We start from the raw sequence: 22,394 nt of genomic DNA on the forward strand, positions 1-22,394 counted from the left end.
ACAGTGACACTGAACAGTTTAACGGTTCCCAGATGATAACTCGAGAATGCTTGGGCCTATGATCATGAAACTTAATAGGGAGCTTTATCATTTTCAGCAGATGACCCCTATTGATTTTGAGGTCAGTAGGTCAAAGGTCAAGGTCACGGTGAGTTTGACCAAGAACAGTAGAACTTCTGAGCACAGTGACCAAATAATTTCTGTTTCTTGTGCAATTACTGAATGCATCAAGGGGGGCATGTGGTGTTCTATGAGCTCTTGTCTTAAATTGTGTCCATAATAAAATTCAGATAAGAAAATACCAGTTTTACCTGGGTTAAAGAAATTTTCACAAAATGACAGTTTTTCTTTATAGGTTAGAATGTACTGCATGTCTCCGCTACATATTCAATGTAAAATGACAATGCATAGCATTTTCTTGTCAGCATTTCCAGCCTTTCACTTCTTGCGAGATAGTCCTGAATGTCTTGAAGGTCTGTCTATAGACAATCAATAAATAACAAAAAATATTGGGTTTTCCATAATGCAGTGAAACCATGGTCATGTGACTGAGATACATGATAAAAACGATAATATTGCGTAGGAAGACATCAGCAGGTACCTACATTCACTTTCATTCTACCCAGCAGATTCTACACAAACTTGGAACAATATAACATTACGTACGAAAACATTCTCCTTTACAATAAAGAATAACTACAGCTTATATCTGGCATGAAAATGACCTTTACTAGGCGGGAAAATAGCACTATATACTGACATAGAATACTTTCGGTGTGACCACAGAGCCATAATCAGTGAATTACTACCTTCGTTCCTTATTTGAATACTTTCTAGAATCTCCACTTTCTTTTGAGTAGTGAATAGTTTCGTTGTAACATCAAGCTTGCTTTGACACTTTGCCTAATTTCATATTAACGTCTGCCAGGGGGCGTGGTCACTTTTCTCTCTGAATCAATAATAGCTAGAGCCTTGATATTTGGTGTGTGATCAGATTTGTAATGTCTTCCATAATTCTTCAAATTATTGCCCTAGGTTCAAAAGTGTGTGTGACATGTATATAATATAGGCTAACATAGAAGAAACCAAACTCTGTACTTATAAAAACACACTTGAGGCCTTGTACACAGGTGAGTGCTTTAGGGTCAGTGACCCTCTTGTATCAATTCTAGTTGGCATGGCTCCAACATTGTTCTTTACATGCATTTTTAGCTCACCTGAGCACAAAGTGCTCATGGTGAGGTATTGTGATCATGCTGTGTCCGTCGTCCATCATACGTTCGTGCGTGCATCTAGTCGTCCATCATCAACATTCGTGTTTAAACGACATCTCCTCCAAAACCAATGAATGGATTTTGATGAAACTTGGCCTTGATGTTCCTTAGGTGGTCCTCTACCAAAGTTGTTCAAATGGTTCCACTTGGTTGCACATAGGGGCTGTCAGAGCTAAAAATAGAAAAAACTTCAAACAACATCTCCTCCTAAACCGATGGTCCGATTTATAAATGATTTCACACAAATGGTCCTTATGTCTCCCTCTACCAAGATTGTTCAAATTATACTGATTCTTCAAAAACATGGCCGCTAGAGGGCGTGGTCACTTTTCCCAATATGTATATAGTGGAAACTTTAAAAATCTTCTTGTATGAAACTGCTTGCTCGATTTTAGAACAATTTTACACAAATGGTCCTTGTGTGACCCTCTACCAAGATTGTTCAGATTATTTTGATTCAACAAAAAACATGGCGGCCAGAGGGCAGGGTCATTTTTCCCTATATGTATATAATGGAAACTTTAAAAATCTTCTTGTGTGAAATTGCTTGCCCGATTTTATAATAATTTTACACAAATGGTCCTTGTGTGACCCTCTACCAAGATTATTCAGATTATTTTGATTCATCAAAAAACATGGCCGCCGGAGAGCGTGGTCACTTTTCCCTGTATGAAAGCATTTACAATGACAGGAAGCGGGGACTCCAGTGTCCTATGGTCACATTATGTAGTTGATTGATGACTTTCTGTCAAACTATGAAGATATTTATTTTTTCAGACAGGAAGCATTACAGTCAACAATTACACAGATAGACAGTAACATTGGAATGCTGGAAATGACAAGTACAAGGAAACAAAACAATATACAAGAAATTGATGGGCTCAGTCGCAAAAAAGATGAACTAAAACAGCAGCTGAAAAAACTGGTATTTTTAAAAATCTCTTCCAAATGTTTTAGGGGGTGGGAGAGACATAGTATTTTTGGTCCAGTCATCCTACCATCTGTCTGCTCAGTATGGGCTTTTTAGCTCACCTGAGCACAAAGTGCTCAGGGTGAGGTATTGTGATCGCTCACCGTCCGGCGTACAGTCGTCCGTCGTCCGTCCGACTTCAAAAACTGGTTGCCTCATGGCTAAAGAAAATCGTTGGGAAAAAAATCTTGCAAGAAATGATATATTTCAGAATAATTATGTCTCCCACCACACAGTGGTGTGGGAGACATATTGATATTTACTCCTGTCTGTCTGTCTGTCACAAATCTTATCCACACTCTTAACTCGAACATTTCTCATCCGATCTTCACCAAACTTAAACAAAATGTGTTTGACCGTAAGACCTCGGCCAAGTTCGATAACTAGCCAAATCAGCCGAGGCTCTTAGGAATTATGGCCCTTGAATTATCGAAAATAGGCCTTTTTACTCTTGTCCGTGCTCTAAGTTGAACATTTCTCATCCGATCTTCACCAGACTTAAATAAAATGTGTTTGACCATAAGACCTCGGCCAAGGTCGATAACTAGCCAAATCGGCCGAGGCACTTTGGAATTATTGTCCTTGAATTACCCAAAATCAGCCTTTTTACTCTTCAAAGGTATATTTTTAGTAAGTAAACTGTAAAAAAAAGACTGACTTACTATTTAGATGATTAGGCAGTTGTGGGAGACATGTGCATTTCTCAAAAGCAGCTCTAGTTCAAAGTTGATTTTTCTATTTTGTAACATTATTTTGTTTTACATATTCATTCATTCATTCATTCATTCATTCATTCATTCATTCATTCATTCATTCATTATACCAGATTTATATAGCGCCCTTTTCATGATAAACACGTTCAAAGGCACTTTACATATAGCAGAGGCAGCCACACAGGGCGCGAAATTCACCCTCTACTAGTACAGACACAGAGCGATCTGACCAATGGGACAGAGTGAGATAAATCCCCCAGAACAGACAGAGAGAACGTTTTAGATACAGACATGTCCGCTAATTGAGCCTAGCTCATTCGAATGACAGTCTGGTTCTTTAACGTGCGGGTGTATAGCAAAGATACACGCGAAGCCGTCTTCCTGGGAAGAACCAGTACAGCCTCTAGTTAGGTGGAGACACTCAAGAGATCTCAGAAATTTCCAGTGCCTGGACCGGGATTCAAACCCGGACCTCTGGATTGACAGTCAAGCATCACATATGTTATTTTCCTGCTTAGACATGTCGGAAAGTTTACTTTATCACTTTCTAAGCAGTTAGATTATAAAACAGATTTTGCTTTTAGCACTTTACATATGGTAGTTATAGTACTAGAGATCATTCAGTAACACAAATAATAGTCCTACCTGCATTTAACTGTTCACCTGTATGACAAGTTACAAGGAACAATGAATTAACTATATGGTTTAAAACTTAATGATAAGTCATTTCATTGTAATGTCAATTTTCATGGTAAATACTGAACAGTTTTTCAGCTCACCTGTCACATAGTGACAAGGTGAGCTTTTGTGATCACCCTTCGTCCGTCGTCCGTGCATCAATAATTTCTTGTCTGCACAATAGTGGTTTCATTTATGATTTTATTTTAATCAAACTTGCACACAACTTGTATCACCATAAGATCTCGATTCCTTCCTTGAACTGGCCAGATCCCATAATGGGTTCCAGAGTTATGGCCCCTGAAAGAGCCAAAATTAGCTATTTTGACCTTGTCTGCACAATAGCAGCTTTATTTATAATTTAATTTTTATCAAACTTGCACACAACTTGTATCACCATAAGATCTTGGTTGCTTTTTTGAATTGGCCAGATTCCTTAATGGGTTCCAGAGTTATGGCCCCTGAAAGGGCCAGAATTAGCTGTTTTGACCTTGTCTGCACAATAGCAGCTTCATTTATGATTTGATTTTAACCAAACTTGCACACAACTTGTATCACCATAAGATCTTGGTTCCTTACCTGAACTGGCCAGATTCCTTTATGGGTTCTTGAGTGATGGCCCCTGAAAGGGCCAGAATTGTCTATTTTGATCTTGTCTGCGCAATAGCAGCTTCATTTATGATTTGAATTTAATCAAACTTGCACAAAACTTGTGTCACCATAACATCTCGGGTTCTTTTCTTGAACCGGCCAGATCCCATAATGTGTTCCAGAGTTATGGCCCCTGAAAGGGCCAAAATTAGCTGTATTGACCTTGTCTGCACAATAGCAGCTTCATTTATGATTTGAATTTAATCAAAAGTGCACAAAACTTGTGTCACCATAAGATCTCAATTCCTTTCTTGAACCGGCCAGATCCCTTAATGGGTTCCAGAGTTATGGCCCCTGAAAGAGCCAAAATTAGCTATTTTGACCTTGTCTGCACAATAGCAGCTTCATTTATGATTTGATTTTAACCAAACTTTCACACAACTTGTATCACCACAAGATCTCAGTTACTTATTTGAACTGGCCAGATTCCATTATGGGTTCCAGAGTTATGGCCCCTGATAGGGCCGGAATTAGCTTTGTTGACCTTTTCTGCACAAAAGCAGCTTCATTTATAGTTTGAATTTAATCAAACTTGCACAAAACTTGTGTCACCATAAGATCTTGGTTCCTTTCTTATACCAGCCAGATCCCATAATGAGTTCCAGAGTTATGGCCCCTGATAGGGCCAAAATTAGCTATTTTGACCTTGTCTGCACAATAGCAGCTTCATTTATGATTTGATTTTAACCAGACTTGTACACAACTTGTATCACCATAAGATCTCGATTCCTTTTTATACGCCCGAAGGGACGTATTTTGTAATTGCCTCGGTGTCTGTCTGTCTGTTGGTTAGCAATTTCCCTTCCGCTCTGTAACTCTTGAACCCCTTGAAGGATTTCAAAGAAACCTGACACAAATGTTCACCTCATCGAAAAGACGTGCAGAGCGCATGTTTCGGATTGCTCACTTCAAGGTCAAGGTCACACTTAGGGGTCAAAGGTCATATGACTTTGTTTTGTGTGTATATTGCTCTGCATTTGCATTGCATTGCAGTGCTCTTGTTTTTATTAGCTAACCTGTCACGTAGTGTGAGCTTTTGTGATCAACCGTCGTCCATCCACAATTTCTTGTCTGCACGATAGTGGTTTCAGTCATGATTTTATTTTAACCAAACTTGCACACAACTTGTATCACCATAAGATCTTGGTTCCTTTCTTGAACTGGCCAGATCCCATAATGGGTTCCAGAGTTATGGCCCCTGAAAGGGCAAAAAGTAGCTATTTTGACCTTGTCTGCACAATAGCAGCTTTATTTATGATTTGATTTTTACCAAACTTGCACACAACTTGTATCACCATAAGATCTTGGTTCCTTTCTTGAACTGGCCAGATCCCATTATGGATTCCAGAGTTATGGCCCCTAAAAGGGCCAAAATTAGCTATTTTGACCTTGTCTGCATAATAGCAGCTTCATTTATGATTTGAATTTAGTCAAACTTGCACAAAACTTGTGTCACCACAAGATCTCGGTTCCTTTCTTGAACCAGCTTGATCCCATAATGGGTTTCAGAGTTATGGCCCCTGAAAAGGCCAATATTACTTTTTTGACCTTGTCTGCGCAATAGCAGCTTCATTTATGATTTGATTTTAATCAAACTTGCACACAACTTGTATCACCACAAGGTCATGATTCTTTTCTTTAACTGGCCAGTTTCCTTTATGGTTTCCGGAGTTATGGCCCCTGATAGGGCCAGAATTAGCTATTTTGACCTTGTCTGCACAATAGCAGCTTCATTTATGATTTGAATTTAATCAAACTTGCATAAAAACTTGTGTCACCATAAGATCTTGGTTCCTTTCTTGAACTAACCAGATCCCATAATGGGTACCAGAGTTATGGCCCCTGAAAGGGCCAAAATTAGCCATTTTGACTTGTCTGCACAATAGTAGCTTCATTTATGATTTGATTTTAACCAAACTTGCACACAGCTTGTATCACCATAAGATCTCGATTCCTTTTTATACGCCCTAAGAGACGTATTATGTTATCGCCTCAGTGTCCGTCTGTCTGTCTGTCTGCTGGTTAGCAATTTCCCTTCCGCACTGTAACTCTTGAACCCCTTGAAGGATTTCAAAGAAACCTGACACAAATGTTCACCTCATGAAAACGATGTGCAGAGCGCATGTTTCGGATGGCTCACTTCAAGGTCAAGGTCACACTTAGGGGTCTAAGGTCATATGACTTTGTTTTGTGTGTGTATTGCTCTGCATTTGAGTTGCATTGCAGTGCTCTTGTTTTTATTTAGCAGATTCTTCTTTTGTTCACTTACAATAATTTTTTTTTTAATTACTTCCCTTTTATTTTACTATAAATAACTTATTTAGTAACTTTTTTATTATTGGCTGTAGGGAAAAACCGAGACCACTTTCCTGTGGTACAACATGGATGGTACCTCCAATTTATAGGTGTATTTTGACATATCTTTATTTTCTCATGATTCTTTTGATTGATCTTGATTATGATTTTTTGACCTTCTTGTCTTGAAGTGCAATGATGACAGGTGAGCGATGTAGGGCCATTATTGCCCTCATGTTTGGCAGATCCTTCTTTTGTTCACTTACAATAAAAAAAATTATGCCCCGGAAGGGAGGCATATTAGCCGTCAGTTCGTTCGTTTGTTCATCACAACATTAACTTTTTGCATGAAGGCACTTTACTCGCGAACCACTGCACCCAGGACCTTCAAACTTCACATGCTGATAGTACTTATTGAGTACACGACCTCTACTGACTTTGGGGTCACCAGGTCAAAGGTCAAGGTCACTAGGCCAAAGGTCAAGGTGCTGCGGGGGGCATTTGTCACCATTAGTCACAGCTCTTGTTTTAATTACTTCCCTTTTATGTTACTATAAATAGCTTATTTAGTAACTTTTTAGCTCACCTGAGCACAAAGTGCTCAAAGGTGAGCTTTTGTGATCGCCCTGTATACGTCGTCTATCATCCGTCCGTCCGTCGTCAACAATTTGACTGTTAACACTCTAGAGGTCACAATTTTGGCCAACACTTAATGAAACTTGGTCAGAAGGTTACTCTCAATAAAATCTTGGACGAGTTCGATATTGGGTCATCTGGGGTCAAAAACTAGGTCACCAGGTCAAATCAAAGGATCAGCTTGCTAGAGGTCACAATTTTGGCTCAGTCTTAATGAAACTTGGTCAGAATGTTACCCTCAATAAAATCTTGGACAAATTCGATATTGGGTCATCTGGGGTTAAAAACTAAGTCACTAGGTCAAATCAAAGGAAAAGCTTGTTAACACTCTAGAGGTCACAATTTGGGCCCAATCTTAATGAAACTTGGTCAGAATGTTATCCTCAATAAAATCTTGGATGAGTTTGATATTGGGTCAACCGGGGTCAAAAACTAGGTCACCAGGTCAAAAACTAGGTCACCAGGTCAAATCAAAGGAAAAGCTTGTTAACGCTGTAGAGGCCAGATTTATGTCTGTAAGCTTATGAAACTTGGTCAGAATGTTTATCTTTATGATCTATAGGCCAAGTTCAAATCTGGGTCAGGTGGGGTCAAAAACTAGGTCACTAGGTCAAATCAAAGGAAAAGCTTGTTAACACTCTAGAGGCCACATTCATGGCTGTATCTTCATGAAGCTTGGTCAGAATGTTAATCTTAATGATCTCAAGGTCCAGTTTGAATCTGGGTCATGTAGGATTAAAAACTAGGTCACCAGGTCAAATCAAAGGAAAAGCTAGTTTACACTGTAGAGGTCACATTTATGGCCATATCTTAATGAAACTTGGTCTGTATGTTAATCTTGAATATCTATAGGTCAAGTTCAAATCTGTGTCAGGTGGGTTCAAAAACTAGGTCACTAGTTCAAATCAAAGGAAAAGCTTGTTAACACTCTAGAGGTCACAATTTTGGCCCAATCTTAATGAAACTTGGTCAGAATGTTACCCTTAATAAAGTCTAGGATGAGTTTGATATTGGGTCAACGGGGGTCAAAAACTAGGTCACCAGGTCAGATCAAAGGAAAAGCTTGTTAACACTGTAGAGGCCAGATTTATGTCTGTATCTTCATGAAACTTGGTCAGAATGTTACTCTTGATGATCTGTAGGTCAAGTTCAAATCTGGGTCAGATGGGGTCAAAAACTAGGTCACTAAGTCAAATCAAAGGCAAAGCTTGTTAACACTCTAGATGCCACATTTAGGACTGTATCTTCATGAAACTTGGTCAGAATGTTAATCTTGATGATCTCAAGGTCCAGTTTGAATCTGGGTCATGTAGGATAAAAAACTAGGTCACCAGGTCAAATCAAAGGAAAAGCTAGTTTACACTGTAGAGGCCACATTTATGACCATATCTTAATGAAACTTGGTCTGTATGTTAATCTTGATTATCTATAGCTCAAGTTCAAATCTGTGTCAGGTGGGTTCAAAAAACTAGGTCACCAGGTCAAATCAAAGTCAAAGCTTGCTAACACTCTAGATGCCACATTTATGACTGTATCTTGATGAAACTTAGTCAGTATGTTAATCTTGATGATCTTTAGGTCAAGTTTGAATCTAGGTCATGTAGGGTCAGAAAGTAGGTCACCGGGTCAAATCAAAAGAAAAGCTATTTAACATTTAGAGGCCACATTTATGACCATATCTTAATGAAACTTGGTCAGAATGTTAATCTTGATGATCTTTAGGTCAATAGGTCAGGTGAGCGATATAGGGCCTTCATGGCCCTCTTGTTTATTATTGGCGATAGGGAAAAACCGAGACCACTTTTCTGTGGTACAACATGGATGGTACCTCCAATTTTTAGGTGAATTTTGACATATATGTACCTTGTAAGAATTTTTAGCTCACCTGAGCACAAAGTGCTCAAAGGTGAGCTTTAGTGATCGCCCTGTGTCCGTCGTCGTCCGTCCGTCCATCCGTCGTCAACAATTTGACTGTTAACACTCTAGAGGTCACATTTTTGGCCCAATCTTAATGAAACTTGGTCAGAATGTTACCCTCAATAAAATCTTGGACGAGTTCGATATTGGGTCTTCTGGGGTCAAAAACTAGGTCACCAGGTCAAGTCAAAGGAAAAGCTTGTTAACACTCTAGAAGTCACAATTTTGACCCAATCTTTATGAAACTTGGTCACAATGTTACCCTCAATAAAATCTTGGATGAGTTCGATATTGGGTCATCTGGGGTCAAAAACTAGGTAACAGAATCAAATCAAAGGAAAAGCTTGTTAACACTGTAGAGGTCACAATTTTGGCCCGAACTTAATGAAACTTGGTCAGAATGTTACCCTCAATAAAATGTTGGACGAGTTTGATACTGGGTCATCTGGGATCAAAAACTAGGTCACCAGGTCAAATCAAAGGAAAAGCTTGTTAACACTCTAGAGGTCACATTTTTGGCCTGATCTTAATGAAACTTGGTGAGAATGTTACCCTTAATAAAATCTTGAACGTGTTCGATATTGGGTTATCTGGGGTCAAAAACTAGGTCACCAGGTCAAATCAAAGGAAAAGCTTGTTAACACTGTAGAGGCCGCATTTATGACTGTATCTTCATGAAACTTGGTCAGAATGTTAATATTGATGATCTTAAGGTCCAATTTGAATCTCGGTCATGTAGGATAAAAAACTAGGTCACCAGGTCAAATCAAAGAAAAAGCTAGTTTACACAGTAGAGGCCACATTTATGACCTTATCTTAATGAAACTTGGTCAAAATGTTAATCTTGATGATCTATAGCTCAAGTTCAAATCTGGGTTAGGTGGGGTCAAAAAGTAGGTCACCAGGTCAAATCAAAGGAAAAGCTTGTTAACACTCTTGAGGCCATATTTATGACTAAATCTTCACGAAACTTAGTCAGAATGTTAAACTTGATGATCTTTAGGATAAATTTGAATCTGGGTCATGTCGGGTCAAAAACTAGGTCACCAGGTCAAATCAAAGGAAAAGCTAGTTAACACTGTAGAGGCCACATTTATGACCATATCTTAATGAAACTTGGTCAGAATGTTTATCTTGATGATCTTTAGGTCAAGTTTAAATCTGGGTTAGATGGGGTCAAAAACTAGGTCACTAGGTCATATCAAAGGAAAAGCTTGTTAACACTCTAGAGGCCACATTTATGACTGTATCTTCATGAAACTTAGTCAGAATGTTAATCTTGATGATCTTTAGGTCAAGTTTGAATCTGGGTCATGTCGGGTCAAAAACTAGGTCACGGGTTCAAATCAAATGAATAGCTAGTTAACACTTTAGAGGCCACATTTATGACCATATCTTAATGAAACTTGGTCAAAATGTTAATCTTGTTGATCTTTAGGTCAATAGGTCAGGTGAGCGATACAGGGCCTTCATGGCCCTCTTGTTTTTCTTTTTGGTTAAATTTCTTCCCTTTGTTGTTCCTGTCCTTTGGACTTAGATATTTTTTCTGAGGACAAAGGCTCATGGTGAGCTTTTGTGACCGCTCAATGTCCGTTGTGCGTCATGTGTCCGTCAACGTTTTCTAAAAAAATCTTCTTGAAATCCACTGGGCAGAATTACACCAAACTTCACAGGACTGGTCCTCAGGTGGCCCCCTTTCAAAATTGTTCAAAGAATTGAATTCCATGCAGAACTCTGGTTGCCATGCAACCGAAAGGAAAAACCTTAAAAATCTTCTTGTTCAAAACTGCAAGGCGTAGAGCCTTGATATTTGGCATGTGACATAATCTAATGGTCCTCTATGAAGATTGTTCCAATTGTGCCCCTGGGGTGAAAAGAGGCCCCGCCCTGGGGGGTCCCATGTTTTACATAGACTTGTATAGGAAAAAACTTTGAAAATCTTCTTGTCTGAAACCGCAAGACCTAGGCCTTTGATATTTAGTATAAAGCATTGCCTGGTGGTCCTCTACCAAGATTTTTAAAATTATGCCCCTGGGGTGAAAAGAGGCCCCACCCCGGGATGTCCCAAGTTTTACATAGACTTGTATAGGAAAAAACTTTGAAAATCTTCTTGTCTGAAACCGCAAGACCTAGGCCTTTGATATTTGGTATGAAGCATTGCCTTGTGGTCATTTACCAAGATTGTTAAAATTATGCCCCTGTGGTGAAAAGAGGCCCCGTCCTGGGGGTCTCAAGTTATACATAGACTTATATAAGAAAAAATTTAAAAATCTTCTTGTCTGAAATTTCAAGGCCAAATCCTTTGATATTTGGTATTTAGCATTGCCTAGTAGATCTCTAACAAGATTGTTCAAATTATGCCCCTGGTATAAAAAGAGGCCCCATAAAAAATCTTTCTTGAAGTTATGAATCAGCATCTGCCTAAGAAAGAGCATCGGGATAAGTATAAACAACAACCGGACTGGTTTAGCACAGAAATCAAGAATGCAATAAATTCAAAAACTCAAGCTAAGAGGTCAAAAAACAAAGGTGAATTCAAATTCTGGAGAGAAAAAAGTAAAATCTCTTACTAAAGAGGCAAAAAAGTCATTTTACTCACAAAATATCAACAACAGTAAGAAAGACACTAAGAAGTTATGGAAACATCTCCAAGACTTATCTGGTAAAAGTAAAAATTATCAAACCAATTACATTAATGACGATAATGGAAATCCAATAATAGATCCAAAGGCAACTGCTGAAGTATTTAACACTTTTTTTTTGCAAATGTTTTTAAAACTGTACCAAATCCACCAGAACATCTTACACCTGAAAGTGAAAAATTCATTAAAGAATTTGTTGAAAGTAAAGTTGAAAATAACTCATTTCAAATACAACCCATTACTGAAGAATTCATATTAAAGGAATTAAAATCACCAGATGAATCGAAGGCAACTGGGTTAGATGACATAGGCTCCAGAATATCAAAGATAAGTAATCAAATAATAGCTCAACCTCTCACAAAGATAATTAACCTAAGTTTAACACAATGCAAATTTCCAGGAAACAGCCAAAATAACACCAATTTATAAAAAGCATTCAAAATCTGACAAATCTAACTATAGACCAATATCAGTACTTCCAATATTATCTAAGCTTATTGAAAGGCATGTTTTGAATCAAATAAAGGATTTCTTGGAAACTTATCATCTTCTGCATTCCAAACAATGAGGCTTTCGAGCAAATCACTCCTGTGAGACTGCACTTAAAATATAATTGATGACTGGATTAATGCCATTAATAAAAACTCTTTTGTTGGCACTATATTTCTGGATCTAACGAAGCGTTTGACCTTGTAAACCAAGTCTTTGTTAATAGAAAAATTAAACCTGTATAAGTTCAGTGAAACCTCTGTTAAATGGTTATCATCGTATTTAGAGAACTGCTCTCAACAAGTATGTGTATCTGGACAGCTTTCTTCTCCCAAAGAAATTTCTGCGGGAGTTCCACAAGGCTCTGTTCTTGGGCCTATACTTTTTATACTATATATAAATGACCTTCCTTTACACACACATAAATCATCCGTTGACATGTTTGCTGATGATGCAACAATGTCTGCATTTGGTAAAACTGTGACTGAAGTACACAACACCCTGCAATCTGACATTAACAAAGTAGATGAATGGTGCAAAGAAAACTCAATGCTTCCAAACATATCTAAAACTAAAACTATGTATATCACAGCTCCTTATAACAACAATAAAATTAAAAATCACATCAGTTCTAATAGCATACAGATCCAGGGTCAGCCCCTATCATATTCATCTCATGAAAAGCTGTTAGGAGTACATGTTGATGAACATCTGAACTGGAAGTTCCTAGTTGAACATACTGTGAAAAAATGCGATTCCAATTTATATATACTTTTATGAATAAAATCTTACCTGAACCTACATTCAAGAAAACTATTTTTCAGTTCTTACATTTTACCCTGTCTTGATTATTGTTGTACTATATGGTGGAACTGTACTGATGAGCTTCTAGAAACTGTCTTAAAATTTCAAAAACCGCAAGAATCATACTTTACAAAGATTCTAACACGATCAGATTCATTTTCCTATTAAACAAAGAAGGCAGAAAACAGTGATTTATTATAAAACAAATCACTGTTCTGACGTCACAGTTATTACGTCATAACGTAAAACGACATAGCGGCGCGCTGGAAAAGAAACCAATTGCAAATGGGCAAATATTTAATGAAAGTCGTCAAGGATGTACTTAAAAATCCTTGGTAACGTGTTAGAATCGAAATAATATATCTCATTTAGTGATTTGCTCTTGAATAAATCATTGTTTGTCGTTCAGATGCGCCCTCGTGATATAATTCCTTCGCATCTGAATTCCAAACAATGATTTATTCAACGACAAATCACTGGATGAGATATATTATTTCTTAAATATAACGCTCCATCAGCTGAATTGTTTAAAGAATTAAAATGGATGACTTTTTCTGAAAGAATAAAGCATAAAAAGGCAATCCTTGTTTATAAATCCATTAAAGATCACTCTACTGAACACCTTGCTTCAAAATTTATTGAAAAACAAACAAGTGATCGCCAACTTAGATAAAATGAAAACAATGAAATTAAAGTACCAGAGCCAAAAATTGAATTCTTTCGTAAATCATTACAGTACTCTGGAGCTGTAATTTGGAACAACATTCCTATACATATACGCTCATTAGATACGTTAGAAAAATTCAAAAGATCATATCTTCAGTTGCATTTCTCTGAAATATATATAATTAGTATACAAAAGCAATATTAATAGTCTCATGTTGTCATATTTTGAGTTTTTCTTGACTTGGTATATCTTAAATGTTTATGTACATTTTTACATAAAATTGATTCATTGTCATTGCCTTTTGCTTCTTTCCATATTATAATGTTCTCCTTTCAGGTTTGTTATATCTGTATATAGTTTATTACATGTATGTTTGATGTTCTGTACATAGATATACATTGTATACAGTGGCCCATTTTGTTAATCAGTTTTGAAAAATGTTTCCAATGCCGTATATGTTATCCACTTTAAAGAAAGTCGTTACTTACTTACTTTCCTGTTCTATTTTCGCACAGGCAGCTTCAAATAAATCAGTTAGAAAATCTAGAATATCATTTAAAGAAACCTGCAAGTTATTAATTTTTCTTTGGTTACAGAACAGAAACCATTTTTTGATAACAGACGAGTACTTTTTTTGTGTGCTACATCTCCAAGACTGTAACAAGATGTCTAGAGATTTTCCCAAAATATTTCTGCTTTGGAGCGATTTCCTGATACTCTGCATACAATCAGCACTATTTTGTTGTGAAGAGGGTAGGCTTTCTCGCTGTGCGGAAGAGCTAGTGTACTGCTGTTCTGTAGAATGATTCTTGGAAAATCTGTTAACATTTCCATAAGGGTTGTCCACCAACATTGTGTTGTCTACAAGGGACAAACAAGAAAGCATTCTGCTCGATCTTGGTATATTTTCTGCAGGCACCTCATCAGTAAACTGAAAGGAGGAAATATGTATGCATAAAATGTAGACCAGTCAAGACTAAAAGCATTAATATGAAATGCCTCTGGGTCAGGATACCAAGCAACAAACTTTTAAAGCTGTTTGTTCAGACACGAAGCCATACATATGATAAGTTCAGAATCCCAAAACTGGAGGTTTGCCATTTTTCAGCTGGAGTTGGGGTCTCAAAACTGGAGGTTTTTTATCGACATAAATTAAGCGCACGGACACAAAACTTAGAGACAAAATCCAACATTTTAGGCCATACAATAACGTATATAAGTCTACACCAGAAGAAACAATCCTCATAACTCTTGATTTGAATTTTGACAAGAGTTATGCCACTATTTAACTTACATTTTTTGCTTAAGGTTTTATATAATGTCCAATATCTCTGATACATTCAAAGCTATTGACTATTATGCCCCTTTTACTGGCAAAGCTTTAATTCAGAGTCAATCACTGAGAAAAGTCGAGCATGCTGTCTTACAGAATCTCCCTCTTGTTCCAACTTTAAACTTTCTTAACAGATTAAATTTGTAGAAACAAAGTCTCAATTTAGGTCTGAAATGGTGGTGAACACGCATTAACATTCTATTCTACTCAAGGACTGAAAAAAAACGAAGCTCTAAATTGGTCTGAACACAACTCATAAATTATGTAAATTCCTTACCCCACCCACTTTTGTATAAAAATACTGATCATAAAATTAATGATTTTGACATGAAAAATAGAAAACAGAAATGCATCAACATGACTGTATTTACCCTTACCAAATTAATGTATATTGATGCAATGAGTGTGTTTTCATCCAATTTTCAATGAAATAAGTTCGATTTGGTAGCAAATTAATTTGGTAAACATTGGAAGAAAATGGCATATCTGCATAAGGGGAAATAACACTCATGTTCTAAAAATGGTAATGGGTTGGTTTTTCCAACAATTATTTATGTGATTTTATTACCGAACAAACTTTTCTTTGAAAAATCAAAAATTCATTTCAGCTGGGAATTATTTCTTATGACTGGGAGTTTTTTGCTTCAAACTGGTAAAAAATGGAGCCTCATGGGCATTGAGAATAGGCCGATATTCGGCCCCTTGAGACAGGTGGAAAAGGCCCTGCTTGTCTAACAAACAATTAATAATTCACCTGTGAAAAACAACTCTTTCCTCCAGCTACATGTGTGTCAAACATGTATAATACACAACAGTCGGTGACACTTGGATTTACTGTAAACATGTTTTGCACTCCTCGGTAGTTATTAACCCAGTCATACTGATTTTTTTAGCCCACCATCATCAGATGGTGGGCTATTAAAATCACTCTGCGTCCGTGGTCCGTCCGTCCGTCATTCCGTCCGTCCGTCCGTCCGTCATTCCGTCCGTCCGTCCGTCAACAATTTCTCGTTATCGCATCTCCTCAGAAACTACTGGGGGGATTTTGACCAAACTTTGTCAGAATGATGTATTGGTACACTAGTTGTGTCCCTCTGAAAATCAGACTGGTTCAACAATTTATGAGTGAGTTATGGCCCTTTGTTTATTTCTATATTTTACATAGATTTATATAGGGAAAAACTTTGAAAACCTTCTTATCCAAAACCACAGAGCCTAGGGCTTTGATATTTGGTATGAAGCATCATCTAGTGGTCCTCTACCAAGATGATTCAAATTATTTCTCTGGGGTCAAATATGGCCCCGCCCTGGGGGTCACATAGTTTATAATGACTTATATAGGGAAAAACTTTGAATAACCCCTTGTCCAAAACCACAGGGCCTAGGGCTTTGATATCTTGTATGTGACATCATCTAGTGGTCTTCAACTAAGATTGTTCATATTATACCCCTAGGGTCAAATATGGCCCCGCCCTGGGGGTCATATCGAGGGTTCAACGCAATAAGGGCGTAACTACATTTTTGAAAACTTTACAAGAGAAGAAAAAAACTACTTGTTTTCTTCTGTGTTCAGTCACATACAAATTTACCAAAGTTTTTCACTTAATATTAGACATGTTATATGAAACATTAAACAACATGAATGAAATTTGACAAAATAACAGTATATTTTAAAACATTTGACTTAAGCCCTTATTGCATGATTTTTCATGTAAATCTGGAGTAATTTTATATGCAAGATGGGCGTAAGTGGACTTACGCCTTTATTGCAGGAAATTTTCTGTTGAAGTTGGTAAAATTATGTCATGCAACAAGGCAGTATGTACAAAAAAGTAAATACAACTAAAGCATACTAGCACTTTTATACTCATTTTAAATGAAACATTTAAGAACATAATTGAAACTGAAGAATATAACAGCCTATTTTAAAGTATCAGACTTAACAGCAAGATTTTTTCATGTAAATCCGGAGAGATTGTATTTGCAAAATGGGCAAAAGTGTTCTTTTGCAGTAAAATTTCAATTAAAGTTTCTGATGAATTTAATATTTTTTTCACGTAAAATGGTATTACTATACAACAGAATACAATCATAAATTTACTAATTTATGTCTGCATTTTCTTTAATTAAACTGAATATTACACATCTCATTTTTTTCCCTCCAGACCTAAATGAATATCTTTCTATTTGGCACTATAATAAAGGGAAAACAACAACAACAAAAAAGACTTTAAAATAGCAAAGCAGTATATAGGGAGTCTATCAAATATAAAATAGGACAAATGAAATCTGTCAGTCACTCTATTTCTTAAATTTCAGTCTTGCAAGCTTTATCAAAGACAAATGACATTAATTGTATATCTGACAAAATGAAAACACCACAAAATACAGGACATGACACACAGGAGATGGCCTCAGTTACCACAGCACAGTAACAGCATCTTTGCTGCATGTTATAACATGGCAATTTCGCTCATTCATGGGTCGTGGGTTTGAGCCCCATGGGGTCACAACCATGACCTCTCATATGACACCAGTATTGGATTTTCCAGAAGCAGACACAAGAGTGGTTCCAAACTGAAAACTAGATGTGTGTATAAAGGACACAGGTGCCCCCACCTCCTGTCACTGCATGTACATAATTATTATAATTATACCAGATTTATATAGCGCCCTTTTCATGATCAATTTCACGTTCAAAGGCACTTTACATAGTTCAAATGCAACCACACAGGGCGCATAATTCATCCTCTACTAGTACAGACACAGAGTGATCTGACCAGAGGGACAGAGTGAGACAAAGCCCCCACGACAGAGAGATTTGAAATCAGATACAATCGTTGCAAATAGACAGCCTGGTTCTTTAGCGTGCCCAGTGTATAGCACTGATACACGTAAGGATTGCTTGGGTTCCTGACCAGTACACCTCTAGTTGGGTGGGAAACACTGAAAAGCGTTTCTGAAAATTCCAGAGTAGCTGCCGGAGATCGAACCCCCGACCTCAGGATTTGAAGGCCAGTGTGCAAACCACTGAGCTATCCGTCCACCTATACATCATGGTTTCATGACTCTGGGTGAAATATCTTAGATACATGCAACACAATTAAATGTTTCATCACTTTAATGTGTATTTTTCGCTAAGTCAAAGACCATAACTCCTGACTGGCTGAATGAAATCCCAAACAGAACACCCAAATGTACAAGTTCACATGTTATAACAATCCCCTGATATTTTGAAAATTTCTGACTCTAATTCAAATACTTCTTGAGATACAGGCAACACAAATTTGTTTGCACTTATGCATTATTTTTTTTACTTAATCAAGGCCCATAACACTAGTATGACCAAAAGAAATCCTGAATGAAACCTAGGGTGCACAAATTTACATGCTTAATAATATTCATCCTCTTTGACCCGTGGTCAGATACGTTTTAAGATAAAGTGTGACACAAACTTATATTCATTTTATGCATATTTTTTATTAAGTGAAGGGCCATAACTCTGGTCTGGCTGAATAAAATCACAAACAAAACCCAAGGGGGCAGGCACAGAACTGCTGAATAATAATCCTGTAATGACTTAAAATAAAATGTTGGTCAGCTGTGAGAGATCCAAATTGAAATACTAGCTAGGTGCACAATTTCACTCAACATGGAGCTTGATGACACTTTGTAAAATACCTTTTTTGAGATATGCACAACATAAATTTGGACGAAAATACAAGGGCAACTCAAAGTGCCTCCATCCAACCCTTGCTCACGAAATTTTGGATGGCTCAAAAATCACACAGTGACTGTAACAATGTTAATACCAAAAGAATCTGTATAGTTGCAGATTTAGCATGCCTATCATTTCCACCTGAGCACAATGCAAGAACCACAAATTGGTTTATAAGTAAATATAAGAAAATAAAAACGCCCAGGAAATTTGCTGAATGGCATAGAAAATATGTGGTAAGTACCGGTATACAAAACAAGAGCACAGCCTTGGGGGTGCAGACGCTCATCTGATTTTATTGTCTCTGTATAATAGAAATATTGTCTACCCATGATTTTCTAAGTTCAAAAGGGGCCATAATTCTTGCAAAAACAATTTAAAATTACGGTACTTGCTTTGCAGAGTCAGCTTTAATAGCGAATACCTTCACCAAGAATTAAAGCAATAGCTTTGACCTTTAAGGAGAAAAGTTGACCTAAATGCAAAATTTAACTAAAAAAAAATGATATTTTCCTATTCCGAAAAGGGGCCATGATTCTTGCAAAAAGCAGGATGGAGTTATGTTTCTTGCTGTACATAGTCAGTTACTGATGTTGACAAGTGTTGCAAGTTTTAAAGCATGCGAACACTGACGCAGACGTTGACGCCTATCAGGCGATGACAATAACTCATCAACTTTAAAAAATAAAAATAAAAAATCACATAAGCTAAAAAGCTTCGAATATTACCAAACTGGCTTCATGTATTATTATGTTACTGAATGATACAGTCACACTTACATTTCAAAGAATGTATGCTGTATGTCTTAGGCTGTGGCTGTTCACTGTAAACTATAGCCTGAAGTACTGGCTTTTGATGTATATGACACCTTTTTGATTTTCATTTTATTATTAAAGTAACTTAATTTTTAAAAAAAATGCACATTTCTACCTCATTTTGAATATTTTGTTTCTTTTGGTGCCTTACAACTAAAATTTTGGTACAGATTATTGAGTTTTTCCTAGGCCAGACGCCTTTCATGTATTATCACATTTCATTGCTGGACTTCCCCTTTTATATGTATATGGAGTTTCACCTACAGTTTTCGTGGACTATAATCCTTTTGCAATACTGTACCGAGTAAGCAGGCACAAGTGTAAAAATCTTCAAGTAATTGATACTGCAATTTATTTGTTTTCAAGAAAATCATTTTTTTAACTCCCTTACATTTTTCAAGGGCAGAAAAATATTTTTAAACCATGATACATCTTAAAAAGCCTGCAAGGATATAGAACATGGACTTACTTCGACCATGGTACGACTTTACAAAATTCAAGGAAATTGAAATATTTCCTACCATGATACACCGTTAACTATCTTTAAGAACAAGGATACACCTTTAAAAATCTTTAAGAACAGGATACACCTTTAAAAATCTTTAAGAATACAGAATATAGACTTACTTTAATCATGATACACCTTCTGAAGTCTTCAAGAATAGAGTATGTCTTTTTATAACCTAGCCCAATTAATATTTTTAAACTGTTAATTTTGGATAAAATGTTAATATATTCATTTTATTTTACCAGTATAGAAATCTTTCTATTTGGCAATAATTATTGTGGGGCAAGTATGGCTTTCACTTTGAAAGTATTGGGCTATTAGTGCATTAAGTAGCAGTAAGATGAATGGGGGTCTATCATTTAACTGTAGCTAAATTTGATATTAACATATCCATGCACACAGGATGAATCTACCATTTGTAAGTACTGACTCTCATAAGCATAAAAAAGCTTTTCTTGACTTCAATGTCATAAAATGTGACAATACTACATTTACTTTAAGGTTCATGCATCAGGATAATGCCCTTGATACCTTATGATGTCATCATTATGACATCACAGAAATTATCTGATTACACAAGCCTGTATTGCAGGATAGATATTAAGACTACTGGATACTTTTTTGCATGCAATAAGGCAGTAAGTCAACTTACTTCCATATTGCGCATAAAAATCAAGGCAATCTGAGATACGCCCTTATTGCAATATCAAAATAATGATATAAATAACTGAAACATCTGGTTTAAATTTTCACAGTATATAAATTAGGTCAAAATAAAGTGAAAAATCAAAAAAAGTGATTTTTGGTAAAATATGTAGATACGCCCCTATTGCGTTGAACCCTCGATATGGTTTACATAGACTTACATAAGGAAAAACTTTGAAAATCTTCTTGTCCAAACCACAAAGCCTAAGGCTTTGATACTTGTAATGTAGCATCATCTAGTGGTTCTCTACCAAGTTTGTTCAAATTATCGCCCTAGGGTCAAAAATGGCCCCGCCCCGGGGGTGACATGGTTCATATAGACTTATATAGGGAAAAGCTTTTAAAATGTTCTTGTCAATAACTAAAACATTCAAATTTGGACCACATGTATATTTTTGAGTGGCAAGATGAACCTTGACAAGAGTTGACCTTGTGACCTACTTTCACATTTCTATAGCTACAGCCTTCAAATTTGGACCACTTGTATATTTTTGAGTGGCAAGATGAACCTTGGCATGAGTTGACCTTGATTTTGACCTAGTGACCTACTTTCACATTTCTGTAGCTAGAGCCTTCAAATTTGGACCACATACATAGTTTTGTGCACTGGAAAAAACTTTGACCTTGATTTTGACCTAGTGACCTACTTTCACATTTTTGAAGGTACAGGCGTCAAATTTAGACCATATGCGTAGTTCCATGTTTCAAAATGAAATTTGACATTGATTTTGCCCTAGTGACCTACTTTCACATTTCTCAAGCTACAGCCTTCAAATTTGGACCACATGCATAGTTTTGTGTGCCAAAAAAAACTTTGACCTTCACATTGACCTAGTGACCTACTTTCACATTTTTAAGGTACAGGCTTCAAATTTGGACCACATGCATAGTTTTGTATTCCGAAATAAAATTTGACCATGATTTTGACCTAGTGACCTACTTTTACATTTCTCAAGCTACAGCCTTCAAATTTGGACCACTTGCATAGTTTTGTGTACCGAAATAAACTTTGACCTTTACATTGACCTAGTGACCTACTTTCACATTTTTGAAGGTACAGGCTTCAAATTTGGACCACATGCATAGTTTTGTATTCTGAAATAAAATTTGACCTTGATTTTGACCTAGTGACCTACTTTTACATTTCTCAAGCTACAGCCTTCAAATTTGGACCACTTGCATAGTTTTGTGTACCGAAATGAACTTTGACCTTTACATTGACCTAGTGACCTACTTTCACATTTTTAAGGTACAGGCTTCAAATTTGGACCACATGCATAGTTTTGTATTCTGAAATAAAACTTGACCTTGATTTTGACCTAGTGACCTACTTTTACATTTCTCAAGCTACAGCCTTCAAATTTGGACCACATGCATAGTTTTGTGTACCGAAATGAACTTTGACCTTTACATTGACCTAGTGACCTACTTTCACATTTTTGAAGGTACAGGCTTCAAATTTGGACCACATGCATAGTTTTGTATTCTGAAATAAAACTTGACCTTGATTTTGACCTAGTGACCTACTTTTACATTTCTCAAGCTACAGCCTTCAAATTTGGACCACATGCATAGTTTT

General features: G+C 36.7%; 1 protein-coding gene across 9 annotated transcripts in view; it reads left to right on the forward strand.

Moving 5' to 3' along the window:
• Positions 1–22,394, forward strand: part of LOC123529310 (ELKS/Rab6-interacting/CAST family member 1-like) — a 423,378-nt gene that overhangs the window by 391,839 nt on the left and 9,145 nt on the right. For all 9 annotated transcript variants that reach the window (XM_053521352.1, XM_053521353.1, XM_053521354.1 and 6 more), the window contains one exon: positions 2,052–2,199. In XM_053521352.1, the coding sequence (XP_053377327.1) occupies positions 2,052–2,199 (148 nt within the window). The remainder of the gene's footprint in view (positions 1–2,051; positions 2,200–22,394) is intronic.

The sequence above is a fragment of the Mercenaria mercenaria genome, chromosome 13 (genome assembly GCF_021730395.1).
Source record: "Mercenaria mercenaria strain notata chromosome 13, MADL_Memer_1, whole genome shotgun sequence".
NCBI classification, from domain to species: Eukaryota; Metazoa; Mollusca; class Bivalvia; order Venerida; family Veneridae; genus Mercenaria; species Mercenaria mercenaria.